The sequence below is a fragment of the Vigna unguiculata genome, chromosome 3, assembly GCF_004118075.2.
Source record: "Vigna unguiculata cultivar IT97K-499-35 chromosome 3, ASM411807v1, whole genome shotgun sequence".
Lineage (NCBI taxonomy): Eukaryota > Viridiplantae > Streptophyta > Magnoliopsida > Fabales > Fabaceae > Vigna > Vigna unguiculata.
In genome coordinates, this window is record NC_040281.1 from 58943038 (window position 1) to 58966595 (window position 23558).

General features: G+C 28.2%; 1 protein-coding gene across 2 annotated transcripts; it reads left to right on the forward strand.

Moving 5' to 3' along the window:
* Positions 1-800: 800 nt before the first annotated feature.
* On the forward strand, positions 801-6267 carry LOC114175608 (homogentisate phytyltransferase 1, chloroplastic-like). Of its 2 annotated transcripts, none has more exons than XM_028060370.1 (13): positions 801-1170; positions 1269-1322; positions 1791-2068; positions 2201-2284; positions 2378-2452; positions 3276-3359; positions 3457-3546; positions 3952-4053; positions 4442-4537; positions 4635-4706; positions 4783-4878; positions 5525-5629; positions 5983-6267. In XM_028060370.1, exons 1-13 carry the CDS (start codon positions 1119-1121, stop codon positions 6022-6024), a joined length of 1230 nt encoding a protein of 409 aa, XP_027916171.1. In that variant the 5' UTR covers positions 801-1118; the 3' UTR covers positions 6025-6267. The 2 variants fall into 2 exon arrangements, with proteins under 2 accessions (XP_027916171.1, XP_027916172.1); XM_028060371.1 differs by having other exon boundaries at positions 802-1170; positions 1275-1322.
* Positions 6268-23558: the final 17291 nt, after the last annotated feature.

Below are 23558 nucleotides of genomic sequence, written 5' to 3' on the forward strand. Positions count from 1 at the left end.
GGCCTAATAACTAATACACATTTCAGTTTTAGCATGAGCATCTATATATGTCATGTATTCAATTATAATACATGCAATTAAATGAAAGCTTTTAATAACATAGAAGTACATCTCTCTTTGACTCTATCACCTATTCTCTTATAGAGTTTATTAATTAGTATTTTAAAAAATAAAAAATTGAACAAATGAAGAATACTAAAACAAGAGGTAAAGGTGGGGGAAGCATTTAGAAAAGTTGATTGTTGCGATCCATCCAAATCGATTGACTCACACAATCAAAGAAAGTGACAACGAAAGTTTTGAGAATGACTAAAGAAAGAGAGTTCGTCGACGTCACGTCCAAGGATAATGATTTTGCTTTATGTCTATGTCTTTATTTTAGTTGATAGTTATAATTCATAAAAATTATTAGATACTTTTCATTGCAAGTCCATCATACATTACGTGAAAACATTAAACATATTTTACTTAAATTATTTAAAAAAAAACATGTTTTCTATATTTTAATATAATAATTTTTGTTTTCAACTTTCCTATTACATCCACACTATTAAGTGTAATAATTTACTCATCATTTTTATTTTCTCTCCGTTACGCTATTTGTATACTTTTTTAATTATTACTTTTACAATTTAAATAATTTATAAATATTGAAAAATAAGTAGTGAAGATATATTAAAATTTATGATGTAGACGTAAGTTGAAGCTAATTTGAGATATGTTTAGATCTAAACCATAGGCATAAAAAATCTAGACATCAAATCAAACGCAACACGTTTTTACATGTGACATGAGAATGGATCCATTTTCATTTGAGTAATGGGTTAGCTTTGGAGAGAGAAGAAAAAGAAAGGAAGAGTTTAATTGCAGTGCTCCTTGATGTTGTTCGATGGAGGATCCACATGGGACGACACGTGGCATCTTAGTCTGGCTTCATTTGAGGGTGACGTGTTCGTGTGAGTAGAGGGCGCGTTCTGAACAAAAAAAAAAATCTGTTTTGGTAGTATGTGCTAAAAATTACGGGGAAGGTGGGAGGAGAAGAGAACGAAGTGAAGTGTGAGTGTGCAGTGTGTTTGGGTTCATGCAACTCAAAATCAACCTTATTATTGAAGGAATACATGGATTCGGTGCTTCTCCGATCTCTGCCTAATGCTTCTTCTCTCACCGCTGGTATTTATTTCTCTATCTCTGTTTTTCTTCTTCTGAGGAAATTTTTTATCTGTTTTCCGTACATCTAACAGCCATCTAACAGCAGCAACCGTTGATAGTGGCAGGTGGAGATTTCTGCAGGACTAGACATTGTGCTGCCATCTCCTATGCAAGTAAGTTTGATAATCAGATAGGCCCCCTCCTTTTTTTTCTTTTCCTCTCACAATTATTGTTGTAATTATTAATATGGAAAACACTCGTGACTTTGTATTTTCTTTAAAAGAAAAAAAGAAGAGAAGATTAAATAAAATACGAGACTATTCTTGGAATTTAGGTGTGACCTTACTGAGATATAAAATTAGGTTTGGAAGTGTGAGTTATTTGTTGTTACTTCTATGTCATTGAGAAGTTAGCATTGGTGATAATAGTCTCAATCAGTTGAATCTCTAATGTCCATCTACATATTGAGAACTGTATACGTTTTGGTAGAGCAGTATATAATTTTTTCGTTTCCGTAAGTTTTGATATTGATTGTAAAACTCTCCATGTACATGTTTTTTGATTCATCCTAAACAGGAAATTATTTGTGTTTTGTATTGTGCATGATTACTGCTACTAACATCCAACATTTGGTGGTCTAGGTTCTTATGGGCCAAATGCTTCGTGGAACAAAAGGAAAGTCCAAAATGAATATAATTGTTTGAGGCTTCGGAAGCCAAGTTTGAACCATCGTTACAAAGGCACTGGGGGAGGGTATACGTTTCAAAAATATAACATAAAATTTGTTGTGAAAGCCACCTCTGAAAAATCTTTTGGGTCCGAATCTCAAGCTTTTGTTCCAAAAAGCGTTTTGGACTCTGTCAAAAATTCCTTGGATGCTTTCTACAGGTTTTCAAGGCCGCATACAGTTATTGGAACAGTTAAGTTCAAGCTTTTGTAAAATATATCTTGGAACTATTCCTTGAATGCTTAATACAATGAATTTGCACTTCAAGATAATTCTAATATTCTGAAGGTTTTAAAATGGCTCTCTTTTTCTGTGCTTGGGCAGGCATTAAGCATAATTTCTGTGTCTCTCCTTGCCGTTGAGAAAATATCAGACATTTCTCCATTATTTTTTACTGGTGTGTTGGAGGTGAGACCCCAAATATGTTGTTTCCCTTTAAATAACCAATTGCTCCTCCCTTCTAGCTTCATCAATACTTTTGACTTCTTTTATATGTTTCAGGCTGTGGTTGCTGCCTTGTTTATGAATATTTATATTGTTGGGTTGAATCAATTATCTGATGTTGAAATCGACAAGGTATGAAACTTACTAAAAGAAATAAACAATTGACATAGATCATGAATTACTTTTTTCCACTGTGTTCCAGGCTTCTCAATTTTTTCTGTAAAAGCATAGTATTTATTATACTGACAAAATTCCTGTATGGTTTATCTAAATTTGGATGGATACTATAATTCCTACAGACTAAGTGCATACAAGAGTCTCTCTGCTCACATGCACAATTTGAGCAGTTTATATAATCTTGACCATTGAATCTGGTTTAAACATGATTTTGTTAAGCTTTGAATGTTACTAAAAATTGCAACCTTTTACAGCTTCAAAAGTTTCAGGAGAACTACCATATGGATTGTATTATTATTAATCCATGCTGTGAAAAATTGGCTCCGTAAAATGTTATATAGAAGGTTCCTAGACCAGTTGACATGTATTAGATGATTCTATAATATAGTAGAACATGTAAGTAGACGACTAGTCTTATAGCGTCGACAACTTGTATAGGGTGTCTCATGCATGACAGTTATAACTGTATAAATAGGTCCCTTGTGGCTTCATAAGAAAGCTAGCATTTGAGTTGAACATTTGAGAGAGTTGCTAAGAGAGAAACCTGAGTTGTAATCTCTAATATGGTGAATTCCTCCGAAGACATGGACTGAAGTTTGTTAATACTTCAATTGAACCACGTTAACTTCTGTGTGTTTAATGTTCTCTTCCTCTATTTACCTTCTATCATCTCCGACACTTGCTATTTATCTCTGTTTTCTGGTTTGTTTGTGTGGTAAGATGTTTTTGAGTGAATTTGTGAGCTATTCCATAATACATGCTTTGTGTTTTATTCCAGATAAACAAGCCATATCTTCCATTGGCATCTGGGGAATATTCCTTTGGAACTGGTGTTGCTATTGTTGCATCCTTTTCAATTTTGGTACCATATCGATTAGTCCCTTTTTCAATGATATTGGTCAAGACAAAATGTATTGACTGGGTGGAAGGAAGTTTATTGCTTTATTTTTTTTCTGCAGAGTTTCTGGCTTGGCTGGATAGTAGGTTCATGGCCATTATTTTGGGCTCTTTTCGTAAGTTTTGTGCTAGGGACTGCTTATTCAATCAATGTGAGTTATTTTGGATTGCGTTCAATCTCCCTTTCCCCCCTCATTATTAAAAGCATAGTTAAGAGTCATGATATGTCTCAATTCTGAAATCGTGCCTGTTCTTGGTCTTGCACATTACTTGCATTGCCAAATTACATGGCAATAAATGTCAAATACTATCCATTTTTTTTCCTTTTCAAAAAAGTCAATCCAAACTAAAGGGGAGGATTTTTGAGTTGAAATTGGTTAGCCCTGAGATTCAAATTTTAGCAATAGCAATTCATCAAATGGAAAATTAAGTGGACAATAATAGCTGTGCATCTGATATTGATTTTGCTCATAAAAATATTAACTGCGTTTATACTTGTATTGTAATTGAGTGCTGACAACATTGTTTACAAATTTTGTCGTTTTGAAAAACTTCAGGTGCCTCTATTGAGATGGAAGAGATTTGCAGTCCTCGCAGCTATGTGCATTCTTGCTGTTCGGGCTGTAATAGTTCAACTTGCATTTTTCCTTCACATGCAGGTTATGTCCTATAGCTAACTGTTCTTTTTAGAGACTCATCGTTTTGAATGAACATGCATTAGCTTTTTGCATGATTAACAGCAATAACTAATCTTTATCCCAAATTTTTATGTTTTTTCTTTGTTGGATTCGTGATAAACTATTTGGATCTGCCGTCAATTTGAATTGGTCTATCTTCACCATCTTGTCCCAGTGAGGCATATATTCTCTAATTACCGTTCATAAGTATTACACTACGACAAAAGAAAAAAAATTGGAAGGAATCAATGCATTTTTCCAACAATTGTGTTATAGTATCTGACTAGTATGTCATAACTTTCCTTACAACAAATCAATATCCCTAGGAAATTTGATGTTTTTGGTTGCTAATTCTTGTAACAACGTCCAGACTCACGTGTACAAGAGGCCACCTGTCTTTTCAAGACCACTGATTTTTGCTACTGCATTCATGAGCTTCTTCTCTGTAGTTATAGCACTGTTTAAGGTAAAGACCTTTAATTTCTTGTGGAATACGTTTGTTTTCACTGACAATTTTTTTGTTCTTATGTTGCCTAATGTAAAATTTTGGGTTCATTTTTTAGGATATTCCTGACATTGAAGGGGATAAAATATTTGGCATCCAATCCTTTTCAGTACGGTTAGGTCAGAAGCCGGTATGTCATACTATCTCAGCAGAATTGCTTCTGCCCTCTTACATCCCTTGTTTGTACCTAACTATCCTTTTTGCAGGTATTCTGGACTTGTGTATCCCTCCTTGAAATAGCTTACGGAGTGGCCCTCCTGGTGGGAGCTTCATCTCCCTGTCTTTGGAGCAAAATTGCCACGGTATTGTACTTATTAGTGATTACATGTATACACTTGCAGTTATGGGTGTGCTGGATCCTGCTTCGCTTTTAGCAGTTATATATTTGGTTCTAGGGTGAGGAGGATGAGTTGTGATTTGGATTCGTTATATATCAAGTTGGCAAGAAGTTGATCTATATTCTTACCTTCCTTCACGTGCAGTACTTTTATTGTACGTGAGTTGTTTAGTATCAACATTCAGCAAACTTGCTTCCCATCTCGTGTTGCATTTTTTTACTGCATGTTAGATAAGTAACATTGACCTCGTGACCCGGATGTCACAGGTTCAAATCTCGACGTAGCCTCTCCACTTGTAGAGGGGCCGAGGCTATCTTCATCTACCCTCACCAGACCCCACTGGGTTGTAGTCTTGTGCCTTTTGGCAATTGTCTTCTGAATTACTAAACCGAGGTGCTCCTTTACAATTGCAATTCAGCATATACTATAAGGAAATATTTCTTTAGTTTAGTATAGCTGTCTATGTTATTGTTGCACAATTCAATTTTATCTTTAAAGGAGACGGGCACACTTTCAGAAGCAATCTTAGGTCTATTGTTGTTTAGAATGATGCTAAGTGAATGTAAACTTTTTTACAATATTTGAATTTTACTCTCTGCCAATGTGTTAGGGTCTTGGACACGCTGTGTTGGCTTCAATTCTCTGGTATCAAGCCAAATCTGTAGATTTGAAAAGCAAAGCTTCGATAACATCCTTCTATATGTTTATTTGGAAGGTAATTGCCAACCTTAAAAGACTTTATCATTCTATTAGGTCGTTGTTCAAAAGAAATAAGGAATAGCTATCTGATTACTTTTCCGTTTTTAGAAACAGTGATTGTTTGATTTCTACTATCTTCCAATTTCCAATTGAAATATATAACACACCAGGGTACGTTACTACAGTGAAATTATTTCTATCTAAATTGGTGAAGATAGTCAAGAAATTGGTCGAATTTTATCTTCTGATGAAAATGCTTCTTTTTGAAAGCACGTGACAATAGGGACATGAATTATTTCCAGTTTATTTGTATATTTAATTTTAAATTGTTTACTCAATCTTGTACTGATGTCTTGTTTCTTATTGCAGCTATTTTATGCAGAGTACTTACTCATTCCTTTTGTTAGATGAGGATGCAGAGGCATTGTTGTTGACTTCAGAAATAGTTTTGTTTAAATGGAGCTACCTTTGACCCTGGCCAGCTTGGATTTAATGGGGCTCCATTAGTTTTAAGTGTTTATAATTACCAATTTAAATAAACTTCTGATGGATTTTCATTTTTCTGTACTGCTCTGCATTCGGTGGTTTCTCTTATGATTTTTCTACGTGTTACTATTAGAAAAGAAAGGAAAACTAAACCTTATGCGCTTCTCATTTCTTTTGTCTATAAACATACGAATAACTGGTATCCTAAAGTGATTGTTATTGCTTCTCGCGAGGTTACCTGACAGAAAATTGAGCTCAGTTATGCATTGTTCTCAAAGGTATTCTTCACTCTTTTTTAAAACAATTTTTTCGTTCCTATGAAACATGCTCTGAAATATGGGAACATGTTAAATTATTATACACTAATAATACTCAATGTCTTTATGGTATTAGTCATGATCTTTTCAATGTTGTTCCTCGGCATCAAGACTCTATAGTTGATTATACAAATGAAATTCATGCTATTTTTTATGAATTTAATGAGTTATTGTCTCCTGTCCAAGAAATAGAGTAACAATCAAAGTTCTTCATAATATTGTCATTACACGAACTTGTTGATAAATAGTTCAATGTCCGTGATCAAGTTTTTGGTTCACTTTTGTACCTAATCTGACTTTCACTTGTTTCGCTCTTTTGTGTGTACCAAGTAAACCAATCAATGATACACTTATTTCTGTTGATGATTCCTCTGCATTGGCATTTCAACGTGATGATCGTAATTGCTCTCGTAAGCCAAAAAAAGGACGTCACAAGTGTGACCATTGTGGCAAATTAGGTCATATGATTGTCAGGTGTTATGCATTATATCACCATCCTCCTCAATTTGTTGTTGCTCAGACAAATCCTCCTTCACAATCACCTACTAAGGATCCTCCTTCATCAGATATCACTGACGAATTTGTTATTTTCAGTAACTTCCTCAAATGGTATAAGGATTAACAACCTTTTAGTTCCACTGCATTTGTAGCATGCACAAGTATGTCTTTTGTTGTTATGACTCAATCTTCTTCTCTTAGTCCTTGGGTTCTTGACCTAGGAGCCACCGATCACATTACTGATAATAAATATTTGTTTTTCTCTTTATCCTCTTCGGATACTTTGCCTTCTGTTATCGTGATCAATGGATCTAGAGTTTTAGCCCATGGTATGGAGATTGTTAATTTTTTTTTCCTTTTTATCTATTGATAATGTTCTTTATGTCCTTATGTCTCCTTTTAATTTATTATCTATTAGTTGTCTACCTCATTATCTTGATTGTGTTATTTCTTTTACCAAATATTATGTTTGTTTACATGGCTGGAGTTCAAGACAAGTGATTGACATCAAATGTGAGTCTTATGGCCTTTATTATCTCCGCCCTTGTACACATGTTGACGCAATTATGGAGTCTCAATCTCTTTTTCATGCTTCGTTAGGTCATCTCAGTCTTGCCAAATTGCAGCAATTTGTTCCTAGCTTATCCATGTTGTCCAATTTGGTGTGTGAGTCATGTCAATTAGGAAAATATAGTTGTAGTTCCTTTCCTCATAGTGTCTCACAACGTGTTTTGTCACCTTTTTCGTTAGTTCACTCTGGCATTTGGGGACTTAGTCGTGTTAAGTCTAATTTAGGATTTTAGTATTTTATTACTTTTATTGATGATTATTCGAGATGCACTCGGTTGTTTTGAATGAAAAATCGTTCTAAGTTACTTTTCTATTTTTCAAACCTTTTATAATGAAATTAAACTCAGTTTGAGATTTCTATTCAAACTTTATGAAGTGACAATCGTCGTGAATTTTTTTCTCATTCTTTTAGACATTTGATGGCTTTTCGACATTCTACATCAAATTTTATGTGCTTACACATCTCAACAAAATGGGATGGATGTGCGTTGAACAAGATGTCTGCTCTTGTGCTCAACCACCCCATTTTGTTGAGGTGTGTAAGCATATGAAGTTTGAAGAAGAATGCCATGACAAGCCATCAAAATGTTTAAAAGAATAGAAAAGCTATTCACGACCATTATTACTTCATAACCTTAAAATAGAAATCCTAATTTGAGTTTTAATTTCATTATAAAAACTTTGACATATAGAAAACAACTCAAAACAATTTTTCATTAAAAACAACCAATAATGAAAGTAACAAAATACTCAAAACCTAAATTAGACTTAATACTACTAGTTTCACAAATGTCAGAGTGATCTAATGTAAAAGGTGATGAAGCACGTTGTGAGACATTACGAGGAAAGAAACTGTGATTATGTTTTCCTAATGACATGCACACGACAAACTAGACAAATTGGACAAACTGGAAACAAGTTATTGCAATTTAGCAAGACTAGGATGACCTAACTTAGCATGAAGAAGAGATGGAGACTCCATAATTGTGATAACATGTGTATAAGGCCGAAGATGATAAACACTATGAGACTCATATTCGGTGCCAATCATTTGTCCCGAACTCTGATATTGTAAACAAATAGAATATTTAGGAAAAGAAATAACACAATCTAGAAAACGGGTTAGACGACTGATGAATAATAAGTTAAAGGGGGACTCAGAGACATAAAGAACATTATCAATGAATAAAGATGGAAGAATATTTACAATTCCAACACCACGAGATAAGACCTTAGACTCATCAACCATTGTAACTGAGGTAAATTATTTGAATAGAATAAAAAGATTTGTTACCAGTAATGTGATCGGGGGCACTTGAGTCGAGAACCCAAGGTCCAAGATAAGGAGGTTGAGTTAAGCCATCAAAAGATAAACGTGTGCGTGCAACAAAAGTAGTGAAACTAGAGTTTTGACGATCCTTATTCTATTTGAAAAATTCATTGAAAATAGCATATTAGTCTGTAATATTTGAAAAGGCAACAAAAGAAGTTGTGGAAGAAGAGAGAGAATTAAATATCCTTAAAAGAACAAAGAGCTTTGATCAATTCAACAAGTCTAGATCCAAAAAGAGGAGGAAGAAGTGATCTCGATGATGATGATTGTTGTTGGAGACGAGGCAGATCAGGTCTCCACGTGCGCCGAAAAGCGTTGAAAGGCATGTGATTACACATGGCAACTTCGATAGCGACAATCTCAACGACATGATGGTCACCTGACTCGAATGATCTGATTGGGGGGATCGCTAACCTAAAAAGCCGCTTCAACAACGCAAACAAATATGGAGACATCAGAAACAATGGTGGATATGGCACAAACAATGACAAACTCCGATGACGACAGTGATAAGAAGAATTGCAGGAGTAGAGGTGACGAAAAAGTTTGTCAAAAGAACCTGACTCTAGATATTATATTCAATATAGTAAAAAATTAGGTATGTGATTAATTTCCTTTGGGTAGAAAATACAAATAGATACTCTAATAATAAAAAGATTATGATTAAGGCCAAATTACAAATGATATAAAAAATAATAACAAATAAAAAGAAGATATAAAATATCTAATCTAATATATCTGACATATAGCAAACGTTTACAATTAATAAATAAAACTAAACATGTGAGTTGTATTATAATTTACAATACATTATAGTTCGAACATATAAATTATATTTTAGATATATGGTAAACAATTTATATTCCCAATTAGTTATCTATAATTCTCTAGACATTTAAAATAAAACTTATAAATCTGAAAAAGATGAATTTGAAATTTAAAATACAATTTCAAATGTTGGAGTAAGTTATATTTAGAGGATAATGAAGGTTGTATTATATTAAATAACAAATTAATTAGATAACTTTGTTTACTATTTATGAAGAAATTAAAATGATAAATTAATTTTCTTTTTTCAAATGTTGAAAAGCTTTTATGCTCTAATTGAATAATGTCTATTTATTTATTATTTAAAATAATTATTCTAATTTATATATAGAATAAAGACTATATTACAATATATAAGAATAAAAGAGTTACATAGTTAATTAAAATAAAATAATGAATAAATTATGAAGAAGAATTTTGAATTAAAATATATTATAACTACGTCTATTAATTCCATATGATTTAATAAAGTTTAAAAATTAATTTGAAAATGAGATTGATCAAATTTACGCTCACAAAATTTGATAAGGTACGTGAAGATCTAATTTTTTTTTTCAGATTAAAATTAAGATTAGTTAAATTTGAAGAGTTGGTTTCTGAATAAAGTATACCTTGTAAGAAAACTCTGCATCCTTCAAAAAGGAAAAAACGAACAAAAAGCTTTTCATAAAAGACTGAGAATTTATATTTATATTTAATTAGAAGGTAATATTCGGGTAAAAAAAGTTTGCCATCAAATCAATTTTTTACATCATTCAACATTTTCATTCTTGTTTTAATAATTGTGTGTATAATCCTTGAATCTAGAGTGCTAATTGGGTAAATTTTCTTGGAAAATTATAAAATCAATTTTTGTATAGTTTTTCTTCTTAATTTATAAAGTAACCATTTTTCCTTTTTGTGAAAGTGATTTTCAAATTACTTGCTCTAGAAATTTTTGAAACAAGTTTTTTGAAATTTTTTAAAATAAAATTTCAGGAACAAGCTTCACGTAATGCATTTTGGGGTGAGCTGTTTTCCAGAAGAACGAGCTCTCTCTCTTCTTCCTTTGTAATTAAGAAGGGAGTACAACGGTAATGACACAGGTGCAGTGAGAGATGATATTTAATTTGTTTCTCTTAGTATATAGGGTGCAGTTAGTAATAATGATTATTTTTTTTCTTAGTATGGGTTGCAGTTAGTAATTAGCCAGTGTAGGCCTTTGTCAAAAACCTAACCTCTAAAACAATATGGGCTTACTTCTGGCCCATATTTTGGACAGCATGATTGAGTTAGTGAGACAAATAGTAATTTGTTAGCTAAAAAGGGTGGTGTGCATAGACATAAAATAAAAGTTGGTGAAAGCAAAGTGACATGAGCATGCTCCATGATGCAAAACTTCATAATTGGGATGGAGAAAGTTCTTGATATGAGGTCCTACAAATCCAAATATGAATCAGAGTAATGAAGCAAACACTGGTTCAAAAATATTTCTAAGTATGTGGTCATCAAAATCATAATATGGTCCTAAAAAAATTTCTAATTATGAGCTTTTCATAATTTATATATTGTAAATAGTAAATAAAAAATTGCGCATGCTTATCTGAACATAAGAACAAGGTAATTGGTAATCAGGTCAGTGGTCTCATTTATCATTTTTTTTCTCAATTTCTAAGTTTTGTGAGGTTGGTGTATGGATGGCAACGGGGCGGGGCGGGTACGGGTATCATGATCCCATCCCCATCCCCATAATAAAAATTCATCCCCATCCCCATCCCCAAACCCAACGGGTATACAACTTTTGACCCATCCCCATCCCCACCGGGTAACGGGTATTTTCTTATACCCATACCCATACCCATTTTTTTATTGTTCCATATATCAATTAAATATTTTTTATAAAAAAAATTTAAAAATCACACCAACGGAATCATGATACTATCAAAATATTCAATATTAAAATAACATACTCTTTTTGATTTTCATGATGTCAAATATTAAGAAAAATATTATAATAGTATAAATCTCAAATTAAAGTATCAAATAACAACTAAATAAAATTCAAATAATTATATAAAAGCTAAAAAATTACACATTACTAAAATTTTATAATAACCAAAATATTTATTAATTTTACAAATGATCAGTGGTTTCATTTGCATTCGATCCACCTACACATAGAAAAAAAAATGAAAAATTAGATATGATATAATAATTGAAATTGAAAATTTTAATTACTAGAATATAATGTACCTTCTTCATCAGATTCATTATCATAAAGGAGTAAAGATAATTAAATGTGTGACCCAAATTTGAGAATATCCATTTAAACATAACATAACGGAAAAAAAAATGTATAATTAAGATTATGATAAAAGGAAAAGTACCTTGAAGATCTGCTTAAACCTTAAAGAACAAGCCAAACAATTAAAAGAGAGTAAAAAAGTGTATAACCAAAGTAACAAAAAGAAGAGCTACAAAATAAGAGTCAAACATTTTCATGAAAATAAATAAATAAATAAAGATAATCAAATGTGTAACCTAAAAATTATTTCATAGAATGAAATTGAGGAACACCTATTTGAACATAACCATGTACAGAGAGTAAAAATTATGTAATAAGAAGAAGAAAAATTACCTTCAAAATTAAATCTTGAAAAACAAACCAGACAATTGAGAGAGTAAACAAAGTGTATAACAAAAAACAAAGAGAATGAGAAATATGTTATATATATATATATATATATATATATATATATTATATTATATTATATTATATTATATTATATATTATATACATATATTATATGTGTGGATATCTTATGTTTATATATATATATAATTATTTATATATATTATATTATATTATATATTATATTATTATTACTATGTATATATATTATATGTGTGGATATCTTATGTTTATATATATATATATATATATATATATATATATATATTTATAGATATATATTTATTTTAAGTATATATTATATTATATTATATAATAATATAAATATAATAATATATATTATATTATTATGTATATATATATATATTATATGTATATGCGTAGATATTTTATGCTTTTTTATATATATATATATATATATATATATATATATATATATATATATATATATATACTTTTATATATATATATATATATATATTTCTTTTAAATTTTTATAAATTTGTAATGTTATAAATTTGTTTATAAAAGATCTCACTAGTTAAATGATTAATTTGTTTTATACGTATATATTATATATATTATATGTATATTATATTATATTATATTATATGTATATGTGTAAATATATATATATATATATATATATATATATATATATATATATATATATATATATAAAAGTATATTTTATTTATATGTATATATACTATATTATATTATATTATATTATATTATATTTTATGTGTAAATATATTATTTATTTATATATATTTTTTAGATTATTTAATAAATTATAAATAGTTTAGTAATTTAAGCGGGGACGGGTATTTGGGCGGGTATATATATATATCTCCATCCCCATCCCCATCCCCAGTTGAAAATTTCGGGTATTACCCATACCTATACCCATACCCAGTCAAAGCGGGGATTCCCCGTCAAAACGGGGACGGGTTTGGGTGATACCCACGGGCACGGGTTTATTTGCCATCTCTAGGTTGGTGCAGTAATTTGCTTCTAATAATTCATAACTGACTCATGAGGCCCCACATGATTTTCATGAGTGCCAAAGAGTTAAAAAAAATATTAAATTAGTCTCTTTTTTTTTTTTTTCATTTTGGGTGTGGCAGGTGTTTGACAAAACATTGGAAATACTACCAAAGTTGGAAACTAAAAGTTAACCAATATAAGTGTTAGAATAAAAATATAATAGGCTACACATATTTATTTAGTAACAATAACTTCATTATATATATATATATATATATATATATATATATATATATATATATATATATATATATATATATATATTCTAAATGCTTTTGCTTTTGTATTTTAAATGACTTTATCAACTTATATTTTGGAAGAATACTTGTTTTGAGCTTATTTTATTCAATAGGTTTTACAAATAATTTGTATTATAAATTTGATAATATTTGATATTTTGATGAGAGTGAGACATGTTAAGGATTTTTAAGTTCAAAAAGAAAAAAAAAGGATAAAGGAGAAGTTTTAATACGATGGTGATGATAGAAATTAAAAAAAAAAAAAGTGATATAATCTCAAAGACTTTATGAAGTGTCATTTAAAGAAAAAACTATAAACTAGTGATTGTAAGTTATTCTACTATCTTAGTTATATAAATTTGTGAGATAAACGTTAACACTAACTTATATTTAGTCAAACACACATTTTCCACGGTGAGATAAAGGAAAATCATATTATAAAATTAAAAAATGTTGACCTTTATTATATTGTTTTTCTTAAAAAGTCAGTTAAATCATCGTACGTTTTCCTTTGGTCTATGACATAATTGGTCTGGTCCATTCTTATATTGGAGCAAAAGTTATTTTTGTTCAGTTTTAGAAAAATTAAAAATGAAATCTACTTTTTTAAAAAAAATAAAAAAATGTAAGTTACAGAAATTAAATTCATTATAATTTTAAATGTAACAATTTGATGTAAAATACTAAATATTTTATTAAAATAATATTTCTTTCTTATTATTACTTTTAAAAATAGATCCGCTCACAAACCTACCTACTGATCGAGCTTAAATGAACTAAACTAATCAAATTAAAGTTGATTAGAATCAATATATTACTATATTTTTTTCAATCTAACCTAACTCGTTTTATTAACTATCAATAGAGTGGGTTTATTTGGTCAATTGTAGTGAGCGTTGCTTTAAATGGTTAAAAAAAATGGTTCTCATTGTACGTGAATTGAGTTTAACCAACAACCGTATACCATTTGTTGCATTACCATCATAATTTCTAAAGCTTCGAAATCTTGTGGACCCGAGAATCTATGATAATATTCATACCTAACTGTGTTTCCATGGATTGGTGACATGAGTTGGGTAACATTTTTCTTTTATTCCCCTTTGAAATTGAGAGGCCCATTTGAAGAAAGAACAAAGGTGGGGGCTATGGTAGTGTAAGATGTATATGGCATGATTAGAGGACAAGGAAGAAAATAGGTCATATGAAAAAGTGTAACCTATGACCATTGCCCACCAAAATTTTCATACTGTCTAGTAATAGAAAAATCTATTAACTAGTTAATTTCAATCTCATTATTATTTTTGCATTATAAATAATTTCACTTCTCAAGATGAAAACTAGATAAGGGTTAAATATGTTTTCGATCATTCAACTTTCAGTAAAAATTAAAATTAGTCTTTTCTCCAAACTTTGGCTTAATTTAGTCTCCCAACTTCAAAATTGCGTGACTTTAGTCATTTTAACTAAATTTTCTTAAGTTTATTTGATGTTTCAAATGCGTTTCATGATAACATTTGAGATGTTTACACCGTTTGACACATTTTTGCTTCAATATTAGTTAAGATACTATCATGAAATGTATTTGAAACGTTAAATAAACTTAACAAAATTTGCTTGAAAGAATTAAATTCACAAAATTATGAAGTTGGGGAACTAAATTGGACCAAAGTTTCAAGGAGAGACTAATTTCAATTTTTACTGAAAGTTGAGGACCAAAACCATATTTAACCCTAAATTTAATAAGTTTGTATATTGTAATATGATTTTATTTGTAATTAATTAATATGAGATCACTAAAAAAAAATACTAACATATAGCTTTTCATCCTGAAAAACTAAAAATAAAAAGTAGGTGGTAAAATGAGTCAAAAGTATTATTAAAGATAGACAAAAAATGATATACAATAACATGAGATTCCTTTTGGATATGCTTTGCTCTTTAGGGGCAATATCTCCCTCTTTGCATTGTTTTTTCTCCAATTCATTAATTTTTTATGTGAGGCTTGGTAAGTTAGGTTTAGAATGGAAGAGACAAATAATTAGGTCGAAGAAAGGTACAAAAATACAAAGAAAGTACAATGGCAGCAAGAGCATGATAACTTAAGAGTTAAGAGCAGAGTTATGAATATGAACATGTGTAAGAAGAAAATATAACACAACATTTGGTGTTGTTCTCCAGATGAGGGGCAACCCATGTGTGACCTCTCGCGTACCCAACGGGTAATTTTAAGGGAGACTCAAAGGACACTCACCTTTCATTGGTAAAATGCTCATCAACATGGGAACACATCATTCCACTTTAACCCTAAAAATCATGCCTTTTGCTAACCACAAAAACGACAAAAAACTCAGCAAAAAAAGTACGGATTTCCAAGGAACTTTCAGACCAATTTTTTTTACTATTAATATTATTCCTCTTGCCCATTAATTTGTTTTTTTATCCATGTTCCATTATTAATAAAATTATTTAGTAATTATTCTGACAGAAAATCTTAAAGAAGTTACTTGTGCTGCAATAAGGGCACCGTCTTATATATTTAGATACATCGGCTTATTTAAGAACATGTTCAGATGAAAAAAAAGTCGGTGGTGAGAATTTGAGGTACGAAATCGACCTAATATGAGTCAACTCAAATAGTTTGAAAAACTCTGTTCAAAAAATTGAACCTGAATTAAGTTCGGTCAACTTTTTTCTTTCATTCATTTAGTTCACAACCAAATCTTAGAAATTTTATTTTTTTTAAATATTATTTATATTATAATGTTTTAACTAAAAAAATTACCCTCACCTCTTTAATTTTTATTGTTTATATTTTTTATATATATAGAAATTAAGTCATACTGAAATTAATTGTTGTGATGAATGAGTTGTTGTCTCCACACATGGTTACAGGTTAATTAGTGTGTAATTGAACTGTTTACATGTAATGGGAGCATTATTTCATGCGCCAGTCTCGGAGATTTAGCAAGAGTCAATTTGTCTTTCACTAACCTACCAAATAATCGTTGTGCTATAACTGAAGGTCAAATTAATGGGGTTCCAAATAAGGTTCAAGAATAAGCTTCTACGTAACCATTCACTTTATTGGTTTACCCTGAATAATACATCAATAATTTATTTTTGAAATAAATAATGATATTTTGATCTACTTTTATTTACTTTTTTTAATTTATCACTTTAATTATTTATTTTAATTTTTTTAAAGTAATGTGATAATTAAAAATAAATAAATAAATAGTCAAAAATCGTTATTTTTTGAAAACATATATACATGCATGCATAGCCGACCAAACCAATAAATCTTAGTCTGACAGAATCATTACCAAATCATGCGTTCATTTTTCTATGTCATGTCACTTCGCTGTAATTTGTCACACTTGTTTAGCTTAGCCATGTTGGAACATGTGGAACAGATCATTGATTTGGTGTGAAAATCAATTGAATTATCTCCATTTTTGTCTATAATATACTTAGATTCTACGTGTGAGTCAATTGTGTGCGGTATAATTTTAACCTAATAGAAAAAAATGAGTCAAGACAGATATTTCATAAAAGTATCTGTAGAATTTTTCCCGTGACTTCAAAATGTGTAGAGAGAAGTATAGTTTTATGTTGTGAAGTATATTATAGTTGATGAGCCAAGACGATGTTGTAACAGTTACAATTTGGACTGTTGTTTGAATAAGTTTTATCATTTTATAGGTATGATCCCAACCTATATATTGAATTGAATAAAGCTTATAATTCAAAATTGAGAAGTTGTGATTTTGATTTATTATTATGACAAATTATATCGTTCAAGATCAAGAGACAATATAATCTTTAACAAGTTTTATTACTAAGATTGAGTGATTGTGTGCTAATGGGTAGAATTTTGATTTATTCTCAGTAAGTCTATTATTCAAGACTAATTATGAACAATGAAATACAAATATTAATAAATAAAGCGGAGTATATTTGTCTCGCATAAATATATAATAATTTTATCACAATAAAATTTTAATAAATACATAATTTGAAATAAATATGAAAGATAATCTAGTTAATATTAATAAAAATAATCAGAAACTAAACAATCTTTAATAAGAAAATAATTATTAAAATGAAACAGTAATTGTGGATACATGTTTGATTATAAATAATATCGATAAAAATAAGATCAAATAAAACATATTAGGGGTGTTCACTTGTGAAGATCTGAGGGAGAGGAAGATGATGAATTTAAGTGTATTAGAAGATAATATTTGTGTTGTTCACTTTAAGCATGTGTTTGCTTCAGGGACTGGATTTGAGAAATTTAAAGGAAAAAAAGGAGTGAAGTTTAGTTGTTTAGATCAAACGAAAGATGGTAAGATTTGAAGAGAAATGATTGAAAAGTTTATGAGAATTAGTGAGTGATGTTGAATATGATAAATTAAAAAAAATAGTTCAATTCATAAGAAAATAAAATTACTAGTTTACTCTGTACATATAAGCTCAACTATCTATTTCTCCTGGATTCAAAAAAGAGAACAAAACTTACCTAGATTCACAGAATAATCAAATCAAACAAAACAAACTCTCTTTGAAGAGAAATCACCCTCCTCTAAACACTAAAAAAAACACCATTCACCTCTCTCATTGTTTTAAAATAAAACATTCAATATTTAAAAGTCAACCTCTACCACCATCAATACATGTCAGAGGACAACTGTATTTTTTCAATAAACTAGTCAATATTCAAAAGCTAACTTCTACCACCACCAAGGCAGACAGTAAGAGGACAACTGTATTTTTATGAATATGGTAAAAAATAAATTAAAATAAACAAACACAATAAATATTAAATATTCACCAGAATTTTCCAACTCAAAATCCCAATAATTTGTAAATTTTATATTAATTATATTTACTTCTACCATAATTATCTAATACAATTTATAAAATTTCCTATAATGGGTTTAACAGCAAAATTAAATTAAATATTATTTTAATAGAAAGAAAAACAAGATTACTAAATTGCCCTTAATTTTAAAAGTAATTTAAAATTTATAATTAGTTGAGTTAAATTTATTTTATAAACAATATTAAAATGAATAAATTAAAATAACATATTTTAATAAAAAAAATATTTATAAAAATATTTTAATAAAAAAATTAAAAATTACTTTTAAATGGATCCATATATAGAAGGATTGAATCTGGATACATTCTTCTCTCGTGTATATCCAGATACGCAAGGATTATGCAATGATGAATCTAATACATTTCCCTTTCTCGCACGTATAGATCTAGATAACCGCCCACTGAACCGAATACAAGTGTTGGTGCTGGCATGAAAAATTCCCATGAATGATCTTTTCAATTAAGAAAGCGAAAAATAAACTGAGGTCATAAATGTAATTTGACTGAATTTCTTTTCAAATCATCCCATAAGTGAGATGATTGGAAAAAAGAGTAAGCCCGCTCTTCCTTCCTTTTCTTCTCTCTCAAATTCGCATAAGTGAACAATATATCACCTTCAAATCATTCATGTGTCAATGTTAATATTAATGTCACGTGTCAATATCAATGCTACATTACAATGTTAATTCTTTGTATTCAATTTTGTCTCATTCTTTTTATATGGAACAATGTTATCTCTCTAAAATAATGAGACCAAATTAATAATTAAGTCTAATATAACTTATATATTCATGTTAAAATAAGTTTTTAAAATTTATATGTCAAATCACTTCACTATTAATTTAATTTTTTAATTAAAATTAAAAAATACCTATTTTAAATTTATAATTTTTTAAAATATGTAATTTTTATTGTAATTTTTAAATTGTAACATGTGAAATAATTAAAAAATGTATTTTCCTTTGTTAATATTTTCCTATCTATCTTCTTATTTATCTTCTTATCACATTATGTAATTAACAATGTTTGATATCATTTAATATTACTTTTGTGTCCCCATATTCAGTATTCGTGATAAAAATATGTGATGAAGTTATAATTCTAATTTTGGATGTGTTTTATTTAAATATAGGATCACATATTTGAATCAATAGAAAAAAAAAATCTAGAACGTAATATTTAGAATAAGATGGAACGAATGGTTACAAAGTCAAAGAATTATAAAAAAAATAAGTTAAATATGTTTCAAAGTAATTGACGTATCCTTCGGCTGTGACTGGTAGTAACAGATAAAATGGAAAATATTTTTTTTATTATTTTATATATTAAAATTTAAAAATTACGATAAGAATTTAATATTAATATTTTTAATTAAGTTTAACTATTAATTTGATTCTATGTTATAAGACAATATTGTTTAACTAAAAAAAATTGAGATCCAATTAAATAAAAAATAAAAAATAAGGACGAAATTAAAACCAAACACTTACATTATTATGTGCCGCTGTAATGATAGTAACATTGATAATACCTTACACCAAAAAAATAAAATATTAAAGAAAAAACTAAAAGTACTACACATATGACATGGTTAAATATATCGTTGCTAATCTAATTAAAATGACTAAATTGAAAATTTTAACAGAAAATAAAATTTAATTAAAATAAAGAAAGACAAATTAAATAATTAAAACAAAAATAGGAAAAAATGATTTTGGCCTTATTTTTTTTTAACTGAGACGTGTTTATAGCTTTACATGAGAATTGTATGATTTTTAACCTTAAAACTCAATCATATATATACATGTTATTCAAGGACAAACTCAAATCATTAACTTTTCTAAGTAGACCTTAAATTATTAATACAGTCTTGAAAAAAAATCAATTATCAGATAATTCAAGAACTGTTAAAGGAATGTTAAAGGACGGAGAAGTCGTTATAACATTATAGTTTCATAAAACTTATTGATATCCTTTTAAGGTCGCAATTAGGTTGAGTTTTCCTTTTTGACTAGTAAACCTTAAAGACCGAAAAAAATAGTAACTGTTAAGATAAAGCTTTAAGAATTAATGGGTTGGTGAATGATTAATACAAATTATTCGTTTGAAAAAATACATTCAAATCTGTTGACTATGAAAAGGCCAATACCAAAATCAATTGTATAAAGGTGAAGCTACTAATTTGCTAAATCACTAACAAAACTCCACAAATGATAATCGTTATCTTTATAGAAATTGCAGCAATATATATTTGCGGACAAAAAAAAAAAAAATCTGATAACTACAATTCCTTTGAAAAGAACATCCACGAACAACGGCGAAATTATCATTTTTTGATAAAGAAATGTGTTATAAGACACATGTTAATCGGTACTCAAGAAAATTAAAAAAATAAAGTCTCTAGATGATGTATAATGTCAAAAAAAATATACAATTTATTATCAATATCTGTTACTGTCACCAAATAACTGCTGGCGGTTTAACCTGAATTTTTCTTCTTGTTCCAGAAATGGAGGTTTACAACTACTTTTGTGTTGTCCTAAGGTCCATTTTAGATAACTTTTTTATAAGATAAAATTAACTTATAAATAAATTTAATATAAAAAAATTAATACATATTTATTTATTCATAAACTAATTTTAACTTGTGACACAATTTATTCATTTTTAAAAGCTTTTATGTTTTCATCATTGTTTGTTCGAATTTCAATTCTGACTAAGGATTTCACACTGATATTTTATTGAACAAAGATTTGGGAGGATAAACTAAACGTGTCATTTACGAGAAGCAGCTCTCGTTTCTTACATTAATTATACATAGACAACATAGTCAAACAACATACTAAAATTCAATTCATAGCTACAGACACGATATAATATAACAATATCCTTGTAAATAACATGTTACAGAAATAAAATAAATAAATATATCCAATTCAACATTGTGGAACTCATTTCTCAATGAAATTCTAAAAAAAGACGGAATGTTACATGTTGGTAAAAGTTGATCCGTTAATTCTTTTTTAGTAACGTTAATTCTATTGAAAATGAAATCAAGAATTATTTGAATATGAATTTTATTACATGTACGTTGAATAAGATTTAAATGAATATTTTATCGGTTTTAAAATAATAGTTTTTTAAGAGTACAATACACTGATGAATAAATAAATAATATAGATTTAAAAACTTTTATTAATAAATAATAATTTATATGATATAATATTTGTTTTAACCTCCTTTCACATTACAAGAAAAAATTACAACTCCAACAAATTCACTCAAAATAATAAAAAGCGACGCTAACAGAGTTAGTTCATTAGTATTTATGCTGCATGAGCCAAAATCAAATTTATAAGTATTGATATGGTTTTCTTATCAATCAAATCTCAGCAAGTGTATTGCGTAATATCAACAAATATGGTATTTATAAGGATTTGATAAGATTATTGAGTATTTATCTCGAGATTCAATGTGTTTTTATATAGAGAGCTTAATTGAATGCGGGAGTAAAATGTTGGATTTTATCTTCTTTTCTTCAATTGTATTTAAAATCCACTAATTGTCTTTCATCCTGCGGTACACCAGACTCTAATTTTCCAAACACATTTAATTTTATCTCATTGAAATCAAGCCTAAGAATCTTTTTCAACTCACATTAGGACGTTAAAGGATCATGTCAGACATAGATACACTTCCTATCTACTTATCTACAATTATAAAATTCATCTATTTCTTCTTCTATTACCTATAGAATACTTATTTAGAAAAAATATGTCTGAGTTTTTTAAAATATATGAATACTCGATATTTAAAAAATATTTTATAAATGTTTAAAGTAAAATTTAAATAAAATTACAAAAAATAAAAGTAAATATAAATAAATCTAATTTAATAAAATATAAATTAAATTTTAATTAAAATTAAAATTAATTTAATAAGTTATAAATTAAATTTTTACTTTTAATTTTATGTGTAACAAATACTGAGTACGAAGAATATAATACTCACACTTAATTTATTTATAAACGTATATTAAAATAAATATCAATTATAATTTCATTTCTAAATATTCATAAATATAGATATTTTTGTCATCCTATTTTTAAAAATCATAAAATATGATGACTATTAAGACATGTCTTTCTTTCTTGATTAATAATTTATATACCATCTAAATAAGTACAAAAATTATAAAAATAATCATAGAAATTAAATAACATAAAATAAAAACAAACACTTTAAATAAATAATTACATATGGACTATAATTTTATAAACAAATATAATAAAAAATATAAATTAATATAAATGACCAATGGATAGCTCAAAATAAATAAACATATTCGATATCGAGATAAATTAAATGGCATAATTATAATAAGTATGTAAAAATGAATAAAAGATAAATTAGGTTAAATATATAAGAAAATCAATACATAACTAAAAATAAATTAAATAAGTATGACTTAAATACATAATAAATTAGATGATGCAAATAAACATAACAGAAGATAAAAAAGTAGTACAAAGAGAAATTAAATGGAAAAAATAAATAAAACAATACAAAATTTAAGATAAATTAAATAATATAACTATAAATAAATATGATAAAATTTTTAAAATAAAATAAATTAAATAGTATATAATTTAAAATAAAATAAAAATTTAATTAAATTTAATTAAATTAATATAAAAGAATTTAACCGAACTTCCTCCTGATCTTTCCTTTTATTTGTTCGCTAGGGTGACACATTAGATAACAATTCTTTCTTCCTATTTATTAATACTCAGTGTCTAGTTATTATTATGATATCTCCAATACATTTACCATAGGTATAAAATTAAACTCAAAGATTACTAGATGAGACCCTGAATAAGTGAAAAACCAAATTGAAATCTTGGAGATTTAAATATGTCACAGAGAAAATATTGAAAAATGTGATTCAAAATACTATATTTAAGGGTAAATTATTTTTGTCAATAATGACGAAACTCAGATAAAATATTCAGAGTATCAAATTAGATTTTCTATATATATATATATATTTTAATTAAAAAAAATACTTT

Bases quoted from the DNA above. Each gene is read 5' to 3' on its own strand.
- LOC114175608 (XM_028060370.1), top strand. From the start codon at position 1,119: ATGGATTCGGTGCTTCTCCGATCTCTGCCTAATGCTTCTTCTCTCACC. The intron at 3,360-3,456 runs GTACCATATCGA...TTTTTTCTGCAG, and splicing joins TTGCATCCTTTTCAATTTTG to AGTTTCTGGCTTGGCTGGAT. The intron at 3,547-3,951 runs GTGAGTTATTTT...GAAAAACTTCAG, and splicing joins GGACTGCTTATTCAATCAAT to GTGCCTCTATTGAGATGGAA.